The 20928-nt window shown below is 40.2% G+C and overlaps 1 protein-coding gene across 1 annotated transcript in view; it reads right to left on the bottom strand.

Moving 5' to 3' along the window:
* Positions 1-3769: 3769 nt before the first annotated feature.
* Positions 3770-20928, bottom strand: part of CREB1 (cAMP responsive element binding protein 1) — a 39975-nt gene continuing 22816 nt past the window's right edge. The window contains exons 4-8 of the mRNA XM_074911191.1: positions 19653-19753; positions 16647-16789; positions 14981-15163; positions 13427-13577; positions 3770-10462 (exon numbers count right to left, since the gene is read on the bottom strand). Of these exons, the coding sequence (XP_074767292.1) occupies positions 10318-10462; positions 13427-13577; positions 14981-15163; positions 16647-16789; positions 19653-19753 (723 nt within the window). The 3' untranslated portion in view covers positions 3770-10317. The remainder of the gene's footprint in view (positions 10463-13426; positions 13578-14980; positions 15164-16646; positions 16790-19652; positions 19754-20928) is intronic.

The following is a 20928-nucleotide window of genomic DNA, read 5'->3' as shown; positions in this document are numbered from 1 at the left end:
TTCCTTAACTCTAGAAGAGTAAAAGTGGGTGAAATATAAACTAAGACTCCAGCTCTAAATGCTTTAACTCCTCAGGCCTTCTCCATATTAAAAGTTACGGTGAAAGAAGCCACTTAAAGGGCAAAACCCAAGGCAGCTGCTATAAAGCTGTTGTATAGCTGTCACTGCTGAATTGAAGAGGCATAGGGAAACTACAAGATCTGTGTGTGTGTGTGTGGGTGGGTTGGGAATCAATATTGCAGAGTAAGCTCAACTTAGGAATCAGTGGTGTTTTTTACCTGACTTGCAAGTATGGAGGCTCTACCTGCAATACTGAAGCAGTCGTGGTTCTTGGGTTGTCCCTAACAAGATAACTTTCCCTCTCACAGATCAAGGCTTCTTGGACCAGATACACATCCACATGTGCCAGCAGATAAAGTGAAAGAAGGAGACTCAAACTGTTCTTTAAATATCAGATCAGTCCTTGACTCTCAAAGTAGTGCTAAATAATTTTCTACTTACTGCCTTTGTTTGTGGCTCACTCTGTCTCTGAGAGCTGTTATGCAGAGGAAAGGGTGCTGCTATAAAGGCTTTGTAGCTGGGGGAGTATTTATTCTTGTATTACTTGGGACCTTGGGCCAGTGTCTAGATTTCAGTGTGCTTTCTGTGCACAGTGGTAGTTAGATGCTACCTTGAGACTGTAAAAACATCTCTGTGTGTTTATCCCACAAGATTCTATGTGAAAGATGCTGCAGTCTGGAATTTGGCTCACACCAGCAGCAGACTTCCTTCTCTTTCTAGTGGTGTAAGAATGAAATCGGTGAAAACAATGGACTAACAGAAGATGGCTACACTTGTAAATGCAGGAATTGCTATAATGTGGAACATTTTTTTTCTTTAAACTTAACTTACAAAGCCCCAGGGTCAGATTCAGGCTTTAAGTGTGTGCATGTCTTTGGCACTGGCAAGAGCAAACACCAGCAGCTGCTTGGGCCATGGATGTTAGGGCTTCCTTCAGACTTCCTGACTGGAAAAGATGCAGGAGGTCTGTGGTCCAGAAGTGATGTGCAGAGTGTAATCGGGAAATGACACAGTTATCATTACGGCTCTCATCAACGAGGCCCGGAGATCTTGTGCTTCATCCCTGGTGCATCTCTCGTGTTTTCAGCTAAGTTCCCTCTTGGCTCTGGACTCAGCCTGAGTTGCTGCTCTGAAACACTGGCTTACAACAGTATCCTCAGAAGCCACATGGTGTCACTAAAACAGTACTTACGCAGCTGGCTGGAATTTGCAGTCTGAGACTAGAGTTTAAGTCCTTTTGAGGGAAGGAAGACGGCACCTTTAATTAAAACTGGAACATGATATTAGCTTTAATGTGCCAGACACGGCTTCTGTCCTATCAACTGGGTGAGCCGTGGTTAAAAAAAATTACAAGCTCTCCCCACTCTCTCTGGCTTTAAGCTTTCACCACTCCTCTTCCTTTTCCTCCCCACTGATGTTTCCTTGTCTCGGAGCTCGTCTGCGGTCACTGTATATTAGCTCCCCCCCTCGCCCCGAGGCGGGAGCTGGCAGAAAGCTGCATGCTGGTGCTTGGGCTTGTGAGTGCATGTGGCTTGGTTCGTGGGGAAAGCCTCCTACCTGGCTGTGCTTGGCCCTCGCAAGAGGCTGCAGCTTGCAATGCTGACAGCCTTAGCAGCTTGTGCTGTTGCCATAGTAGGAACATCCCCAAAAAGCCTGCTTAAATAGCGCAGAATAAAGCCTAGTGCAGCAACCTACATGCTATTAAGAAGGGGGCTTTGCTGCAGGCCTTGCTTTGACGATAGCAAAATTTTTGTACTTTTAAAACAAATTAGTTTAATTGCATCTCTAATTGTTTAGCAGCTTGCAGTGTCTGTTTTCCCATTGCTGCTGTTACAGCCTGTAGCTTTCCTGCGAGAGCAGGCATGTGCCAAAGAGACCAGGCCTGGCTGCTTCTGCTTGTGTTGCTGTTGCACAGCAGCTGTATGCAAACCCGAGGGAGTACATTTGAAGGCTGAAGCAGTGCTACTGCCTGTAAGTAAATAATTGCAAAGAAAAGTGTGAGATGACGCTGGCAGCTCAGGCGGGTGCCTTGCCCTGCACAGCTGAGCTCTCGGTGGCCCCTCCCCAGCTCAGCAAGCAGCACTCCTTCAAGGGGACGCCTTCTCCTCTGCTACTGGGGTGCGGGCACTCCTTTAGATTCGGGAGACCAGACCCAGGAATACTGTGGATAGGCCACCACCACAAACACATGTTCTGGTTGCTTTTTAAGCTAGTGTTTAGGGGCAGGCATCAACCATGCGAACATAACTCAGCTGAAACCTATAGCCTATTCCTGCTGGGCAGCGCCAACACCCACCTGCCCAGGCAGTGAGCAGTGCCTTCTGTTGTCCCAGGTTGGGCTTTGCAGCTTTTTTATATTCCCATCACACTTAGCTTCAGGGAGATGTTGGGAGTGAACCATGCCGGACACGCAGGACAGAAGCAGCAGAGGTGTAATTGCCTGGGGAGTGAGCACACGTAGCGCAGCCCTCCACGATGACACTTGCAAACTCTGGGGTCCTGACCCATTGGTCCCAGCTGAGTTTCTGCTCTAGCTCGAGGCGATGTACAGTAATGTTTCAGCGTCTGTTTGGCAATTAACACTAACACCCTGCCCAAGCACTTTCTGTCACCCTGTTCATCCCCGCACTAGGGAAGTCAGTGCGATTCTCTTTTGGGTGGTTCCATTGCTGTGGTCCAGTTTTGTAACAGATGATGTAAACTCATCTGTAGGGAGGATGTGTTTGGACATGGGTCCCCGAGTAGTGGGGCAATGCATAAGTAGCCTCTTGAGAAATAAAATACCCTAAGGAGAGGATCCAAGTAAGTGACCAGATAAGGTGTGAACATGCTGTGAGATTGTGAAACCATCCCTGAAACATGCCATTCTGCAAGGGAACAAACTTCTACAGTGTCATTGCAACTGAAGTCATGTTTGATTAATATTAAGGCATGGAGTATGCAATTAAACTTTATGGGCAAAAGAGCTTCAAGGTGCAGCAGTGTCAGAAGAGTAAGGTTTACCAGCTGACCTACTGACTGCACATGGATCTGTGTTACCTGATTCTTTTCAGTGTGAAATTCAAGCCAAACTGCGTTTTTATCTCATGGACTAACCTGTTTGTGATTCTTCCTCATTACTGAGATGTAGATTTTTCTAAGCAAGTGTGTGAATGGCATTATGAAAATGCACAAAATCCCAGCCATAATGAGCTGACCTCACTTCTTCCCCTTGATTTCACTGGAGGTGTGTTTACCTCAGTGCTGAATTTGTTCTTCTGGCTTTCATCCCAGTGTTTGGATCCAGCCTTGCAGATTACATAATTGGGTTGTGATCCTTGCAGTGTTTGCTGCCTTCTGTTCTGCTCTGTTATTAACATTGGTAGTACACGGTTTACAGGAATGCTTAAAAGTGAAAAAGACATCATATTTAAACTACGAAAGGGAAAAGTCTTTCACATTATTAAACAATGGAACTAACTGCCACCAGAATGGATACTGGAAAGCAGGTTTAAAAATATCAGAAGTGGAAGAGAAAGTGGAAAAGAAAGGAAGGTTAAGTTTTGAAAAACTTAACCTCTCACTAATCTAATTAAATTTAAGATTAAAAAAGCCTTCCCTTTGGGGAAAATAGCTCATGAGTATTTACAGCAGGCCACATATCATGAGAGGACACCATAGTCTGCTTAAAACACACCTTTTCCCATATTCCTGTCTAGCTACCATTTGCCACAAAATTAGTGTAAATGGAACATCCTGCTCAAAAAAGAGACTTGTAGAGTTTTTTAAAGCATGTTTATGTGACTGCACATGTTTGTGTAAAAAGGGAGTTATGACAGTTTATACCACAAAGGTTACAGTAAGAAAAAGCACTTCTTTATGACAATAATTCACAAATTCACAAGAATCACTTTAATATACAAAGCAATTACTACCATTCTGAAACACAAAGCATCTAGTATGTACATAGTGTTAATAAAATGCATTATAACCCAGTACAATTTTTTTTTAAAAACACAGATAAAGCACAAAAAAGAAAGTAAAAAAAAAAAAACAAAAACAAACCACAACAGGGATGTTTCTAGATTTTTTGGGAGATGTAAATAAGAATTTATTTTCCCCCAATAATGGATTTTCATTTAGTATTTAACTTCCGCAAGTATGTGGGAGTCAAGTTCAAATACCCTGTTCTGTGCTGACATGGTTTGGGTAAAGAATCAGAAATGCAGATGAGGTGAACTTACTCTTTCCAGCTTACATTACAAAGGAGAATAATAACCCTCTCTCTGGAAGCTTCCCTGAAAAACGTTGTTCCAAAACAATTTCAAATTACAAATCCAGAGTAGAAATAACTAATTTTTTAAGTGAACAACCAATTTGTGGACAAGTCTGTGGAGGGGCTGGCTGCCAACTAGCACCTCTTCTTGCCCTGTTCCCCATCCCATCCCTTGAAGGTCATATAAGCAGCACAGTTTCAAATCTCATACAAACTCGAAGTTATAGAGCTTTTTAAAATTAATGTTTTAATATAAATAAATGTCATTACACACACACAAAATGGAGTGGCACCTGGAAAAAACACAATTCGTGGAGAGCATCTGGACATCCTTAGTTCTTAAGAGTGGCCATTTCCAGATGACTAACCGGCTCAAGGCCTTCCTTCCCCGTGCTCTCACTCAGCTATCCCCTAATTTAAAGAAATACATAGCTGAGGCTGAGTGAGTGAACCGACTGCTCCCAACTCGTGAGTACAGTAAGTGGTCAGCTTACGCAGTGTGCCGGGGCGGATGATTACAGCCTGTCCCTGGCCCCTTCCCTGCCGGCACACAGCTCCTGAGGACAGCTGGCTTCTCCTGCTTCTCGCTGGTGGAAGTGACACCTGAACTCACAAACTGCAGCTGCAGTACCAGAATGCAAACAGGCCACTGCCTTCAATTCGTGCTACACAAACTAGCCCAAGCAAGTCTCTGCGGGGCAGAGCTTAAATACATTAAAAAAAAACCCCCACCACATTCCAAGGCAAAACACTTGAAATGCAAACCCTCTTTGCCAACTGGATCTGGTTCCTTTTCTCCAAAGATGTACAGATTTAAGCCATATCCATCCACAGACCTGAACCTGTCACAAGCACACAGTAGATCAGATTTCAGCACCCTGTTTCTCTTCATCAGTCTGGCTCCTCCCAGACCAACTGAGCTTCATGATACATTCAGGTTTCTGCAAAATCAGTGTCTTTTACAGCTAGCAAACTCAAGAGCTCAGGGAAATGAGTTCCCAGGCACAGTACAGAGAACCATCAGTGTACTGTATGCTTTGAAAACCTGCTTACAGTGACAGATTTCAGGGTTATCGCTAAATTATCATTGTTCCTGCAAAAGAAAGGTGGTTGTGCTTTTTTTTTTATCTTTTAAAGCAGGGTGACACATTGCCAGTGTACCTTTGCTTCCTGGTGTCAAAGAACTGGAAAGCCTTTGGATTTATTTTCTTGGAATGCAGCTTGTAAAATCTGTGGCCAAATCTCAAATTAAGAAAAGGGGAATAAAGTGGCTGAAAAACAGTTTAGCTTTCCTTCCAAATTAACCTCCCTTTCCCCCTTGGGATCGCTGAACTAGTTCCATTCTAAAAATAATTTCACATCCATCCTGTACATACTGCTCTGAGACACCACACACTTAATTCTTTCCAGTCTTCAGTTCTGCCAGTTCAGATCTCCTGCCATTTTGAAGTAATGCCTGCTGGATGCCAGGTGCTAATCAGCAAGTTAAATTTCTGAAGGAGTCAACTGCTGTGGGGAGAGGAGTGAATTGTGTGCAGGCAGCAGGATTACAACAGTTGCGCCAGGAAGCTTCTCAAGCACACCCAATTGCTCTTAATTTTTTTGTTCTGTGTTTTTTTTTTTTTTTTTTTTTTTAAAAAAAGTGCACATTTTAATTAAACATTTACAAAGAATATAGTGTAACAAAAATAAATACATGACCTTTTGGTTAGATCATTGGCAAATGTTACATCACTAACCAGCTTGAGGGTGAAAAAATGACAATAAAAAAAGGGTCTTAGAAAACCAATGAAATCCTTTACGTATTGTCATAGATTTGCAACCACTGATATTGAACTTGCTTTGATGGGGAGACTTGTCTTTAACCCACAAAAAGCACTGGCTGTCTGTCATAAATTAAAAAAAAAAAACAAAAAACCAAGCAGAGGCCAGTTTTCACTAACAGATGACTACTTGCAGGTGCAGTCTACTGGAAGCCCAGATTTAAAAAAACCTGTAGTACAAATTTAGATCAGAAACTATCAGGGCTGTTTTTCCTTATTAAATCTAACTTTTTTTTTTTTTATTTTCCTGAGCCTCTTAATGATTCCAAACACCCCACCAGTTTTCTGATCAATGTACAAGTACCAGAGAAGACAGTGGTCTGCAATACAAATGCCAACTATAGAATAGCCAGAACCTTCAGGTGTCTGTACAGTCCTGACGAGCATCACAGGCTAAAATTGTGCTTTCAGATACAAGCAATGGTGCTGGCAACTACCCGATTCTGCTGAAATCACTGCTTAAATAAAAATGCAGCGCCACTACCCCAGGAGAAAAACAGAAGTCTTACCAGTGGAACCAGAAAATAACACCTTAAGAACCCTTCCAATTGTTTTGCCTTTGATATATAGCTGCCAAAGAGAGAAAGCACAAAAGCAAATTATTCTGGGGGGTGGTGGTTGTTGTAAAACAACTGTTTACATAATTTCAAAAATCTCCATCAATAAAAAACAAAACCAAACCTCACAAAAGGCATGAAAGTTGAAATAAAATTCTTGAAAATGCATAACTGAGAAACGGCACAAAACAAATCAGTAATAAGCGCTAGAATAATGCAGCCCAGAACTACTGGGGCAGGGGGAAGCTTTCACACACGCGCACACATCCACACGCACCCAGACACACACAGAAAAGTAAAAATTTTTTCTGACCTCCATATACTATAATACTCAGCATTCCTGACTTAAAAGCTCTCAGAGCTGTAGATTATATACTGTGTGTATATATATATATGTACATATATTATACATATGTATTTTCCAAGAATATCTAAATTAAAAGAGCACCTCTGACAATATCTTAACTGCCTGATCGGTGCTGTTGTTTTGCAAAATAATGACATTACAAAAATTATATTTCAAATCAATTCTTGTTTATTATGAACATAATGGATCTAGCCCTTTCTAACCCTCTCTTCAGGTAAAACAGGCTATCAATTCTTGAAAACTCACAACTGTGAGATATAAAACTAACCCTCCCTCCCCCCTGCCAGCATAATTTCCATCCTACTTCCAAATGGCCTTAGTTTATAGAAGCTGATTACCCCAACCTCACTACTTTGTAAATAACATATAAACGGATTCCTTTATCATATTCTTTCCTTTTCGGGTCAATACGAATAGTAAAGCACGTATGGGTAACCCTAGCCAGCCCTGTACTTGGTCTAATACATTTTTTATTATTGTCATTTAAAATTTCCATTAAATAAATCCCAGCCCCTAAATCCTCAGTGCAGCATAAATAAAAATAAAGATTCTTGCAGATCCCTACGTACTTTAAAATAATGTTCTTTTTCTTAGTGAAACATCATTTGCTAATAAGGTCTAAACTATTAACTCTACATACTTGCAGACCACATACAGACAAACTGGTTAACAGTTCTCCTCACACTGCCGCACAAATTTGCACCAACCCTGTATTAAGAGAAGCCCATCTGGGTACCAGTTTAGGGTCCCTGGTCCATTCAGCTCCCAGGCTTTGTGCTGAGTGACTAGCAGCAAGCGCTAGACACTGCTCACTGCCCACTAGGAACAGCTCTCAGATCATGGCTGGCCTCATCTGGGTTCACTGCAGAAACTCAAGTTTTTGCATATGGATGGTTCTACAAAAGAAGCAGCCTTAATGTAGGCATGTACAGCCTCTTCTGTGTTTCTCAAAGTTGGAGGAACCATTCCGTATGACTGTGTAAATCAGGACATCATGAGCTTCAGGTTTTACAAGAATGACTCCCGTGTTATCAACAGTACTACTTCAGCACTAGTTCTGAAACACTGGTAACTGTTGTATGTATTCTCTGACTTTAAGAATCAGACAATTTTTATAAAAGCATTGCTGAGAATTTAGGGTCTTATTTAAATTTGCATTGCTAAACTAATAACTTTTCTTCCTTAAATAAAACCATGATAATCAATTCTCTATGGCAGATAAAAATAGACCATTTATACACCCTCTCAAAACTTGTGAAAATGAATTCTTTCATAATTCTGATACTTATGTTCTATTCTTGAAATACAAAAGTAATCTGAATTTATTGATAAGTCCAGATACAACAATAATGCTGTAAGTTTAACCCTGCTCCTTTTAAAGTCTCTTGGAAACTGAATGCCCTTTCAAATGAGAAAACTAGAACATTTAATACTGCTTAGCTGAGACTCAACTGCCCAGAGTCTTCCAAATGTTCTTCTTATAATGTCACATTGATTGTACAATGAAATTTATCTTCACTTTATCTTAATTTATCTGATTGTACAATTGAAATTTATCTTAAAAACAGATAGTGTGAATGGGAAAAAAATATTAGCTAATACTTTGCTAGGCAAGGCGTTAGTACAGACCAGAGTCTTATTCATATGTCTCTATACACAGAAGTTTGACCAGAAGCCCAAGTAAACTTACTCCAACAAATGACCCAAGTTAATATATCAAGACTGGCTTCAGAGGGCCAATAAACAAACTGCACATGGTTCTTTCTGACACATTCTTCTGATGACTTCTTGACGTTATTTTTTGGTTCTTTTTGAGCATGACTCTTTTGAGGAAGTCCTAATGCTTAGTACAGAGTTGTTTCTAAACGTGAACTACCTTTTTAACAATGAAAATCTGGGGAAGATCACATTTCCTCAGTGCACACAAAAAACCTGATCTTGCAAACATCTGAGGCACATGAGTAATATTACTCACAGGAATAAGTTACTTGGTAAATCTAATCCTTTCTTTACATGAAAAAAATCCTCCAAATAAATTAAGAATTTAGCTAGCCTGGCCAGGTTCAAACAATCAATATTGTCCCTTGCGAAGCAGAAGCTGGAATATTTGTGTTTGAAGTCCTCTTCAATATTTGAGGTTGTCCTGGTAGTTGTCATACTGCAATTTACATATGGAAGGCAGCCTCAAAGCTTGAAAAAGAATCCAGCAAACCAGGTTGATGCTTCCGTTGAGTACAATAATTTCCATTACATGAGATAGTGGTAGGGAAACAGAAATAGCCTCACTGCTTGAAAGGACTTGGGACACAGCCTATACTGTCATCAGGGAGTACATATGTGGAGTTGGCCATGCTTCAACTGCTTAATTGTTCTGCATACAAATAGGTAGTGCTTTCATGTGTTACCCTTGCTTACTACATGACTGTTTCCAAAATGTCACTATTGTACCTTTTTTATTCTGAATTCCCCTCCCATCCAAATATCATTTCCCAAACAATATCCTACGAAGTTGGAGTTTGCTTTTTGTGCATTCAGAATGCTGAACACACTTGCACACATAAGCTTTGAGAAGCAAGAACTGAGCAGTGAAGCTCATTTCAATGATTTGTTTCTGAGGTATGGAGAAGTTTTTACTAGTCCAGGAGGGTTTAATACAGCCTACAAACCAAAACCCCTCCTGGGCTAGTTTGAAAAAGGTATGTTATCTCCACACCAAGAATGTGACTGTGAAATGCCTTTCATTTGGCATGCTGCTTAGCTGCGTATTTTTATAGTTCATAATGAGTATGTGGAATCGATTTGGCAAACATTGCTTCTTCATTGCACCATGCACGCTCCACGGATGTGGCCCACGGTTCTCTGGACCAAGAGGCTGGGGTGGTTCTGTCTCTAAGGCAATGGAAAGAGCTCAGCACAAATTCTTGAAATCATTACAAAAGGACCCTCCCCACAGTAACTTCCCAAGTGACCACTGTTACTCCTTGAAGAGGATGGGGAGACGAGAAAGAAGCCTGTTCTTCTTCACGCTGAGATTGATGATGAAAATAATCTTGTAGGGGGAGAAGTGGAGGCAAGTACTTGAACATTCACAGTTTGATGCAAAGCACAGATGAAGTATATTCTGTAGTTGCTTCAGGCAGTTTTGCGCATAGAAAAAAAGAAATGTTTAGAAAATAAAAAGTTTACTTTGTCTTTCTGGGTATAGCCAGAACCAGTCTTTATCCCACCTGGAGAAGTGAAAATGGGAATCCAAAATTAATCTGATTTGTGGCAGTAAAGGTCCTTAAGTGCTTTCAACTCCTCAATCAGTGTCTTGTTTTGGTTTTCAAGCACAGCCACTCGATTTTCTAGACATTTCACATACTCCTTCTTCTTCCTGCGACATTCACGTGCTGCCTCTCTGCAAAGCAAAAAAGGCCATTCAAATCCAGAACAATCACTTGAAGACATGGCCTACTTAACTGTTCAGGTCAAACCTTTACCTAGTACTGCCTTTTTTATTGTTAAGAAATACAAGTTAGGAAAAACTGCTGTGTTCGTAACAATTGCTCCTCACAAATCACATAACACTCAAGGTCCACAGGGCATTTCAACATGCAGATCCCAGTAAGTCAACACCAACAAAATGCTGCTTCTGTGAGAAAAGGATCCTACTCTATGACAAAATTCTGCTTTCAGGAGCCTTTAGGCTGAGTTGAATGCTGCTGCAGTAAATTAATTCATTTTATTGTAATAAACAGATGAATAATAAAAACATTAATAAGACCAGTGTTCACCTGTTAATCTCTTCATAGCCTTAACTCCTCCCTTTGCTGCAGTCCAACCAAATACTAACAGTCTGGATGTTCAACCGGTGCAAAAAAAGCTGTATTTAGAGCATTCATATATTTCCTCTTGAGCAATACTTTAATTTTATTAAGAATGTTTATGTCAATGCAATGATATAAATGACTCAAAAAAAAAAAATCACAAAATAAACAGTCACTAGCAACCGTATCACTCTTTAGTCCTTGTCTGGTGTGCCAGGAATACAGCAGTGTTAATATGCTGAAGCAGATCTTGAGACAGCCAAACTTTCAAGGCTTGCTTGTAGAGATGAGCTGCCTGTAGGTAACTTGGTAACATACTAAGAACACCAGTGAAAAAATACCTGAATGTTAATGTGCTGCTGAGCATCCTGAAGGCAGTAACGCCAAGGCAGAAGCTATCCTGCACAGCAGTAGTAATGGTACCCATGTGCAAAGTAAGCACAAGGCTAAATGCTGTGTGTGGATGAGAAGGCTCTCCTCCAGCAGTGCAGCTTGTCAAAGCCACACACTGCAGATACATGTAAATGTACACGCTTTGCTTCCCCTGAACCTTTAGGTACAAAGCAGAGCAGCTTCAAAAGGAGAGTCTGAGCGTCCCTTCATTGCAAATACTACATAGATTGGTGACACCGTCAGTGTTCTGGGAAATGAGAGGACAAAACTGAACCCAGTTCTTCTGTGTATGAGATAAATAGTAGTTGTAGTACTAGGTAAAAACGTCTGTTCTGGGATCCACCTCGTAAGAAGACTCTAAATTTAGTTTTTGAAATTCAGCTCCACAAATGAGATAGGATGAAGAAAATCTAGTTTGTAAGCCCTGAAAGGACTCGGGTGTCCATTTGTCACTCCTACAAATACAATTTCACATGCCTGCAGCTCTCCAGTGGGCCATGTGCAACATTTAGAGTTTAAGTCATTTTGGGCTGTTACTTGTGTCACCAAAAGACCAAGTACTACTGGATCAAGAAGTTTCTCCCAGTGCAAACTACTAACCTGTCTTCTCGGGTGACAACTTTTTCCTTCTTTTTGTGATTTTTGAGCCAGCTTGGGTTGTATATTAAGCCACCTCAAGTCTGCATGCATGAGTTATTCATTATGAACAGCTAGAGTTATCCTGAATTACAAGAGAGCTTTTAAAATGTAAAATTTACACAGAAAATTTGCACAATAATATCTATGAATATTTACGCTATAATCCTCCAATAAGTACCACCTCACCATCTGCCTCTCTCTATCCCTTTCCCCTGCTTTGCTACGGAGCCTAGATTTGCAAGTGTCTATTAAGCAGGCAGGCTAAAAGCACCACATGCAACATGATACTGTTGCAAAAGCCGTCAATTTAACTCAAGTGGGGGTAATTCCCCATTGTTTTTCTTGGCTTTCCCTAACACAAAAGCTTTCTTTTACTGGAATAAGACTGCTGACTAAATGAGGGGATTTAGAATGCTAATTAATTTTTTCTCAAATGCAGAGCCTGAAAGGGTGACATCTACTATTCACTGATATCAGAAAAATACATGAAAAGGGGAGATGGGTGGCATTCTGTACAAAACCCTTTAAAAAAAGTGAACTCTGCTGTTCAGCATTATTTACTTAATTAAAACCCCTCAGATAAGCATTGGGTCTGCTCATGTAACTTTCTACTGTGTTCACAGCTCAGCAATCTATAGAAGATAAATGCACCTGTACAACCTAACAGTTTTTTCAGGCTGACGGATGAAGTAAACAGTGCTTTCATGGGGCTTCTCCTCCTGAGAGGGGAGGGAAGCACTGTTTTCCCAGCATCACAGTGTAACATGCAGACTCAAATCTGTGGCCTGCAGACAGAGTTCAAGCTTGGTGTGATGGGTCAGCTCAAGGCGCACCCTCTCCCACAGCAGTAGGCCTAAGGAGCATCATGCCCACCTTCTCTCTGCTGCTCCCTTCCTTTGCTGCCTCCACCAAGCCCCACCTCAGGAGCCTTGGCTCTTCTTCCTCACACACATGAAATCCTACAGGGTCAAGTCTCCTCTCTCCCTCTCTTTCAGCCCCTCTGCTGCCACTACCGGCTCCACAAGACTTCAAAAGGAGTAGCTGCTCGTTTAGCCTTTCCTTAAGTCTTTCTCCCTCCAGAGAATAAAACCCAAAGGGCAAGCAGCTAAAGGGAACAAGTGAGACAATCAAGAAAGCACTCGTGAAAAGTGCAGGCAGGCCAGCAGCAAGGAGAATGCATGCAGAAGGCTAAGGTAAAGAATCCAGGAAAGGAAACTATATGAATGTATTACCTAAAAAAAATCAACTTACCTCAGTGTTTGTAAGAACACATCTGCAGTCAAACAAGTCTCTCACCTATTACTTTTCTCCTTATGGCAACAAACAAATTCACACACCTCACAGAATGAATCTGACCCTTTTACTTAAGGTTTCATAGTCACAATACACCGCATTAGCAGATGTGCTTCTCAAATTCTTCAGAAAGCATTTAATAAAATGACTAAGAAAGATCAGGATTCTTAGTGCTTAACACTAGTTCTGTGCAAAGCTGACTGGCAAAAAAATGATCTAGATGTACATGCCTGTTCTTCATTAGACGCACTTCTCTCTTCCGTGCGGCCTCTTCTGCCGGCTGGGTTGGAAGTGCTGGAGAGGATGCCATGACTACGCCTGGTGCAATGGTGCTGGTAGGGGCAGTGCGAATCTGGTAGGTCTGCACATCTCCTGAGGCAGCTGAAAGACACAAGGGAACACGATGTCAGCCTGGTGACAGCACTGTCACCACGAAGAGCACCCAGTCATCTATCTAACCGTGCAGTCGGGGCTACAGTACAGGAGGGATGACCATCATCTGGGGCATCACCGCTATCTCAGCCCTAGTTTATTAACCTATGCAAAGTTTTAGGCATTCCTGCTGAAGAAGTCTTCACTTGTGTTTTGGAACTTGATTTGTCTTCCTGTATTCTCCCTTAGTCTATTTCTTTTTATTTCCCTGTTTTTTGGGCAGTTTTAGCAGTTTTAAGAAGATGAAAGATGGCAAGCAGTATTTCTAGCTGTGCCCCAAATGTCTGTCTGCAAAAGGAAAAACTGCATGTGTAAGTCTTTGGCACAGAAAAAAGGGTCTAGAAATACAGCATTTACTCCAACAAGAGAGAAATGGTGCAAAATAGACACTCAACTTCACTACTTCGCTAGAATGAACAAGGTCTTGGGTTTCTTTTGTTTGTTTATTGTAATCTAGCAGTGTGTTGTATTTGCCTGAGCTTGTAAAAAATACAGTACCACCTGAAGAAATCACATGTCCTTGACAACACAAAAACCAGAAGACCAACGCAACACTAGCATTTTTATTGGCTATGTATTTTCATTGATGCCTGGAGACCTCTTCACTGGGTAACTTTCAAATCATCTGCTTTACAATTATAAAAGCAGGGGTACACCTTTCTGTTATTCTTAATAAACAATCTTTAATACTGCCTAATTTTTAATAAACCAAAACACATATGTATTTTAATACAATAAAAAACCCCAAACTATTTGAAGTAGCCCTGCTTGCCCTAAGTGGAGGGCTAGACCAAATGACCTCTTAAGGCACTTTTCTAAATTATTCTATGATTCTAAGACTCAATGATCAAGTACTTGGTGACTACTTACAAAAGCCACAATAGGAAGAAATGATGACTTCTAATTGAAAACAGTAAAAATTACTAATAAAGTGTCCTTATAGAAAGCATCAAACAACCTCCTTTCCTAACTTTAATGCTTCTCTTTAAATCTATTGTCGCAGATGACTATCTGGGAGAACTCGGAACTCTAAAGTGGTATCAGTTTTTGAAGAACATGTAAAAAAACCTGTGTGGACAAAATACAGGAAATACAGCATGGGAAACGAAAATAAATATTTTTTTTTTTAAGTACTAAACCCAAAATATCCACAATTTTATCAATCTGAAGGGAAAGGTTCCAAGAAAATGAGACAAATAGCTTTGTCCAGAATATCCTTCAATCATGCTAGAAACTTATCTACGGCAAAGCTGTTAATTCTGTTTCCTGACACATTTGAAGGAGTTAGGTTGGCAACTTATATCTGCATGGAGAAAATGGTACACAGAATGACTGGCTGTGAAGTTTCTCACCTTGTACAACAACCTGGTTGCTGGGTACAAGTATCTGTTGTCCATCTGTGGTCTGTGCATACTGTAAAATGGTGGTGCCAGGTTGGGTTGCGGCTGCATTGGTCATAGTCAATGTCTGGAGACCTTGTACTCCATCTGTGCCATTGTTAGACAACTGTATTGCTCCTCCTTGAGTAATAGCAACTGAAGACAAAAAAAAAAAAATTGACACAGCATTTAAGACACTAATTTACCCATTAACTTAGAGAATTAAACCTAAATATGGAAGAATATTGATCTGAGTTAAATCCCTTGAACGCTTATACACCCTTAAATCAGACGCATGGCTTTAATGTACATTAAAAAAATCATGCTTTGAAAATAAGTTTCCAATTTTTCATGAGACCCATATTTTGGGGGGGGGGACACACAAAAACCACAGCCTAAACCATGAATTAGTTTCTCTGATAAAACGGCATCACACAGAGGAGCTACAATTCTTCCCCAAGGGAATATTTTTTTATTTGTTAGTTAAGATTTTTCTTCTTGGTTGGTTTTGGTTTTTTCCTCAGTCCTTTCTTTTTTCTTCTCATCTGAAATTCCTCTCCTCTTCCATGCTTTATGCCCTTCAGTCTCCTCTGCTGCTATTGCTATCCATCTTGTGTGTCACTTTCTTCTCGCTTTGGCTTTTTTTCTTCTCATTGTATCCCCCCTTCTCTACAAACTCCTCAGCACCTTCCTAGCAGTGCTTTCATTCATAGAGGTCCAGTTTCAAACTTTTTTTTTTTTTCCTTCAAGCAGTCCTATTTTGCTGATTTTTTTTTCCTTTCCTTCCCTCAGTCCTGCCATCAAGTGTACTGAGACATCAGCCCTTATTCATGATTCTACAGAATTTCATTGTGTTCCTACATACAGACACACCAAAATCTCAAGTATCTGCACAAGCAGTTATTTTACAGTTATGGTATGAAAGCGGAGTTAACCACATCAGTTTCAATAAAATTAAGTAGGGTATTAGGCAAAGTGACTAAGGAGTAAACAGAGATACAAAATTTTGAAGAGATTTTAAGAGAAAGATGTAAACAAGTAGTTCTTTCTCCCTTTTGTATATTTAATATCATGTGTGTTTGTGTGAGACAGCGTGTGAATTCTAGGTTTACTGCTGTATCCTCAATCTGTAAGTCAAAGCACTAGATCTATAAAATCTAATGAATAAATAAAACACAGAAACATATATTTATGAAGCATTTTAAACAAGGTTGCTGAAGTTCTTATATTTTCAGGACTTTCTAAAAATGCAATTCCAGACTTTAGTATTATTTCTATTAATGAGGTTACACTTTTGTGAACCGGTATTAATTATCTGCCAGGAAAAAAAAAGAAATTTCTGAATTACCTCATCTGGTTCCTGAAGTGAAAAAGTTTGTAATAGCATTACAATTAGTTCATATTTTGCCTCAGGATGTATTTAGCTGCACTAACTGGCAAGCAGTCCCAGAATGTTAACTGAACATTTAAAATACTTACAATAGGAATGTGTTTAAAAGGCACAGTTATCAAACAGTCATATTAAAGTAATCTAATTTTCACCTCCTGCTTTGTCCTAGTCCAAACAGTTATAGAAATAATAGTTCTTCATCTTCTCATCCCCACTTACTAGCACCACTGAGAAATTCAGACTACATACTGTACTGCCCACTGCTGGTTTGGTAAATGGGAGTTGGCACCGTAACAGTGGCGATGGCAGGTGCTGCTGTTTCCTCTTCAGACTTTTCTTCTTCGATCCTTGGCACTCCTGGGGCGTCTGAGGACAAGTCATTCAAAATTTTTCTGGCAAAGACAGTGTGTTGTAGAGATTTTAATAAAAATTGGAAAAAAAAAAAAAAAGTCTATTTGATACATAATGCTGGAGAAAACTGAAAAGTGCAGTAAGCCAGCAAGGAAAATACGGGTGCAGAATGAAAAACCTGCACTATCTTCAAACTTATTGAAGAGGATTGTTCAAAGTGCCATGCACAGATGGGCAAAGGAGCCAGCACAGAACAGCTGTGCTTATCAACACAAGATACAGGTGCTTCTCAACAGGTTCTTCTCACCCCAAGATACAGCTATCACAACCTTCCCTTGTTCTTAAACACACGTTTCTCTCTCATCCATTTTCACTTGTTTCCTGCTTTTAGTCACACAAAGATTTGAAGAAAGCAAAAATACGTAAAAACCTATCTCCTCACTTACATTAGGGGAACTGCTCCGTTTCAGAGACCGTAAAGGCCTCAGCCAGAGAGCTGAATATAAAGGAAGTTAGCAGAAATGCTTGTGAAGAGGAACCAGTTTATAATGTAACACCTGCCTGGAAGACAATACTGAGTGTTTGAGTGAAGTCACCGAGTTATGGTTACAGGTGCCCTGCCTGGGAAAGCTCTGAGATTAGCACGGGTGAAGGGGAAGAACAGCTTGCTTAATTACTTCCAGGGGTTAATTATCCAAAGCCAAAACATCACTGCTACAGGTCCCACTGAACATGACTGTAAGACTGACCATAGCAGTTAATGCAATTTGCATCATTTAGAGCAAACACTGTCCCTCAGAGGACTGTCAAGCCCTTTTCACTACTGGTATATTCTATTATATCACTGAAAAATGCTACTTAGGTAAAGGGTAACATTTCTTGTAATTCTCATATGTTTTCCTGTGGACTATTATTAGAAGTCAAAGTGTGATGAAGCAAACACAGCTGTAGACAGCAAGCTCCAAGACAACAGTAATTTCTTAAATAAGGCTCCTAAGGCTTTGGGAGTGAGAACATCTGTATACAGCTACTGGGGAGAGCAGTCACTCTGCTAAGCAACTTGACAAACAGAGCTTTGCTGCTGCTGTTTTGACTCTGAGTGTGTGCAAGAACCCCAGCATTGCACAAGCACTCCACTTTGCCAAGCACCACTTGGACAAATAAAAAATTCCCATCCAGAGAGTTTGCAATCTAGGTGCTAGACCAGAAAAACTAGTAGACAGAACAGATGAAAAAATATGGAGAGAGCAGAGAGGATGAGGGGCAAAACCCAAGAAGCTCAAAATAGAAGAAACTACAGCTCACCACTTTTTAAGCTCATGTCAGATACAATCTGGTGGTTAAAACCTACCTTTGCCATCATAAAGGTGGATTTAAGATAGAAGGTAAGGTGGCAGCTTTACAAATATAAAAGCTATGAACTGACATGGGGAACATGTGGTGTTCTTCAGTAGCAGGATCAAAGTGGAGTTTCTGAGGTAGAGCACAGCTTTCAATTCTGTGAAACTATCTGTACCTAATCTTGTCTTTGGGATCAGTTACAGCAGCTTGAATAATGCCAACTGGGAACTCACTAAACACAGCAGTAGTCTGGCTCGGCCTTTCTGATGTGACCCCTACGCTGGCTCAGAGGCTGAGCTGTGTATACAAGTTCTACAATGACAAAGTTTTGCTGAGACATCAGGATCTGGTTTGAGGACAGAGGCTGTGCTGTGGCATCAGTGTATGCAAAGGAGTCCATCTTAATGAGAAGTTAGCATGCACAAGTACCCTCTTCTCAGTTTTGCTGCTTGTTTACTTAGCTCTGTTGTCTCACGATATACAGCCATTCATCCATATATAGTAAAAGCAAGTGTCTCACTGCAGAAGCAGATTGCAAGGAAGTCTGTGGCAGCCTTGAAGTTAGCAACACTGCTCCTCACAATAAAGATATCTTCCCAGATCTATTATAGCTAGGGATCTTCAGCAATGATTTTCACTATCTTCAGCAGAACAGCCTTGAAGGCTGCTGGAGAAGGTAGAAAATAATTGGCATGTGCTAAAAACAAATAATGGTTGAGATATGCTCAGGCCTCAAGTTTGGCTTATATTTCTAAGGCTATGCTCATAAGAAAAAAGGAGCAACTGAACTTTCTGAAGCAGCAGAAATCCACAGGTCACTTAAAACCTGCTGAACTCCAGAGCTGCTCCTTAATGCTACTTAGGATGTTTTAAGAATGAAAAGTGAGATTTAGTGCAGCCACAAAAAGCTATACAAGGGCTTCATTAATAAGGTAACATGTGACTGACAACATGTGAAGGAGCACCTCAGTTGGTCTTACCACAGAAGTACTTGCCATGACAACTAAAGATACGCGATGCCTATCACTACAATCAACTCATACCCTGACTTTTTGAACTTTAAACACAACCAATTTTGCTTAAGCAGAAATCCTCCCTGAGCCATATAACACAAGTTCATTGAAAGTCTCATCAGAGAAAGGAATTAAGTTTGATTGCCGCTAGCATATCAACAATAATGAAAAACAATAGAGTTGATTTTTTGCAGACTATAGATTATACAGAAGCAGCTTTCTCGCAAAGCTTCAGTGTATTTCATGTATTAAGTATCCATTAAAGCTATCTCTTAAGGCATCTAGCAGGATGATACCTCAATGTTTCACAAATGTGGCAATTAGTTTATTCTCAGCTCATTTCTGTCTTAACTGGGTGTAACAGCTGATGTTTCTTCCTTCTCCTCCTATTTGCCTATCTCTTAATAACCTATTCCATGGAAAGACATTGCAGAAGACAGATTTCAAGTTAAATGGTAAATGTAAAAATAACTATACAATCACACTGTTCATCTCCTCATGTGAAGAATGCATCCATCAAGCAAAATGCTTCTCTTTTTAACCTCCATACCTGTAGGAGGGTCGTCTGGAAAGAATTTCTCTTCGTTTCTGTGAGTCTGTGACACTGTCTACTGATTCCTGTGAATCTTCACTTTCTGCTATAGTGGAGATCTGTAAATAAGAACAGCAAGCAAACTTAACAAGACACTTCCAATGTCTTTATTTTATGGAAATGTTGACATCCTGTGAAAAACTACAATGCAAGTACTCTACAGTGCTTCTACCTAGTCAATGAACAGAAAGAGCAGGCTGTTCAGTCAAAAATCCAGTGAAGAATGACCACAGTCAGTTATCCACCTGTGAGAATGTCCTTTATAATTCAAATACTCCAATAAGAAAATATAAACAGTAATTACATAGACTTTTAACTTTCCATGAGTCCTTGTTTCCATCCATTTTAAGGAAACAAAGAAAGACTTTTTAGTAACATTTAGGGAGAGAATAACTAAAACCAAATTAAGATAGCAGAAATATTTGGAAACAAATAGCAAAATATTGAAGCTGAGAAACATCCATTTATAAATAACTGGGTAGATATGTTATAGAAAGACTGCCTTTGGTGGGGGGAATTGTCAGGAAAATGTTATACATGAAGATGCACTACTGCAATTCTGAACATCTGTGCTAAAAAAAGACAAAGTTTATGAAGGAAAGCTAAAATGTTTGTATCAATCATATTTCAATAATTTTATACTCAGAGTGTGCCAAAAATGTAGAAATATCTCCAATCCATAAAAACAGAGACTGTTTTCCAAAAGCCTATAGTCATGTGACAAATATACAAAAGCTAAAGAGAGTGAATAGAGAAATGCCTGTGTGAGAAACATACCTCACAGTCTGACATTTTATGCACTGTAGGGAAGGTTCCCAAAAATCTTGCTGGCGCCTAAATCTCAGTTATCAGATAAAGGGCCTGGACTGGTCCAAGGCTGACTGTGAACTACTGGGCTTTGAATACCCAAACAGCCTGGCTTTGCACTGAGCCAGCTGAATTCCAAGCATGGTTTCATTGTCAGTCTCCTATCGTCCACCTTTGGGCTAGTAACTTGTGCACTTATCTGAAAACTGTTCACCTCTGACAGATTAAAACTCTAAACTTTTGTCTTCAATGGCTGAGAAGAGTAGAGCCTGCTAGCACTAAAGCTGACAAGGAGTAAACAAAGATTATTATCACAATGGCCTAGTTTTAAATTATGCATGCCTTATTATTTTTTAAAGTAATACCCAGCTAAATATCTATATCAAATAGTCACAATGTCTGCTTTTTAAAACTAAGTATTTTTTGA

This window comes from Athene noctua, chromosome 7 (assembly GCF_965140245.1).
Source record: "Athene noctua chromosome 7, bAthNoc1.hap1.1, whole genome shotgun sequence".
NCBI classification, from domain to species: Eukaryota; Metazoa; Chordata; class Aves; order Strigiformes; family Strigidae; genus Athene; species Athene noctua.
This window is presented reverse-complemented; position numbering and strand designations above follow the sequence as displayed.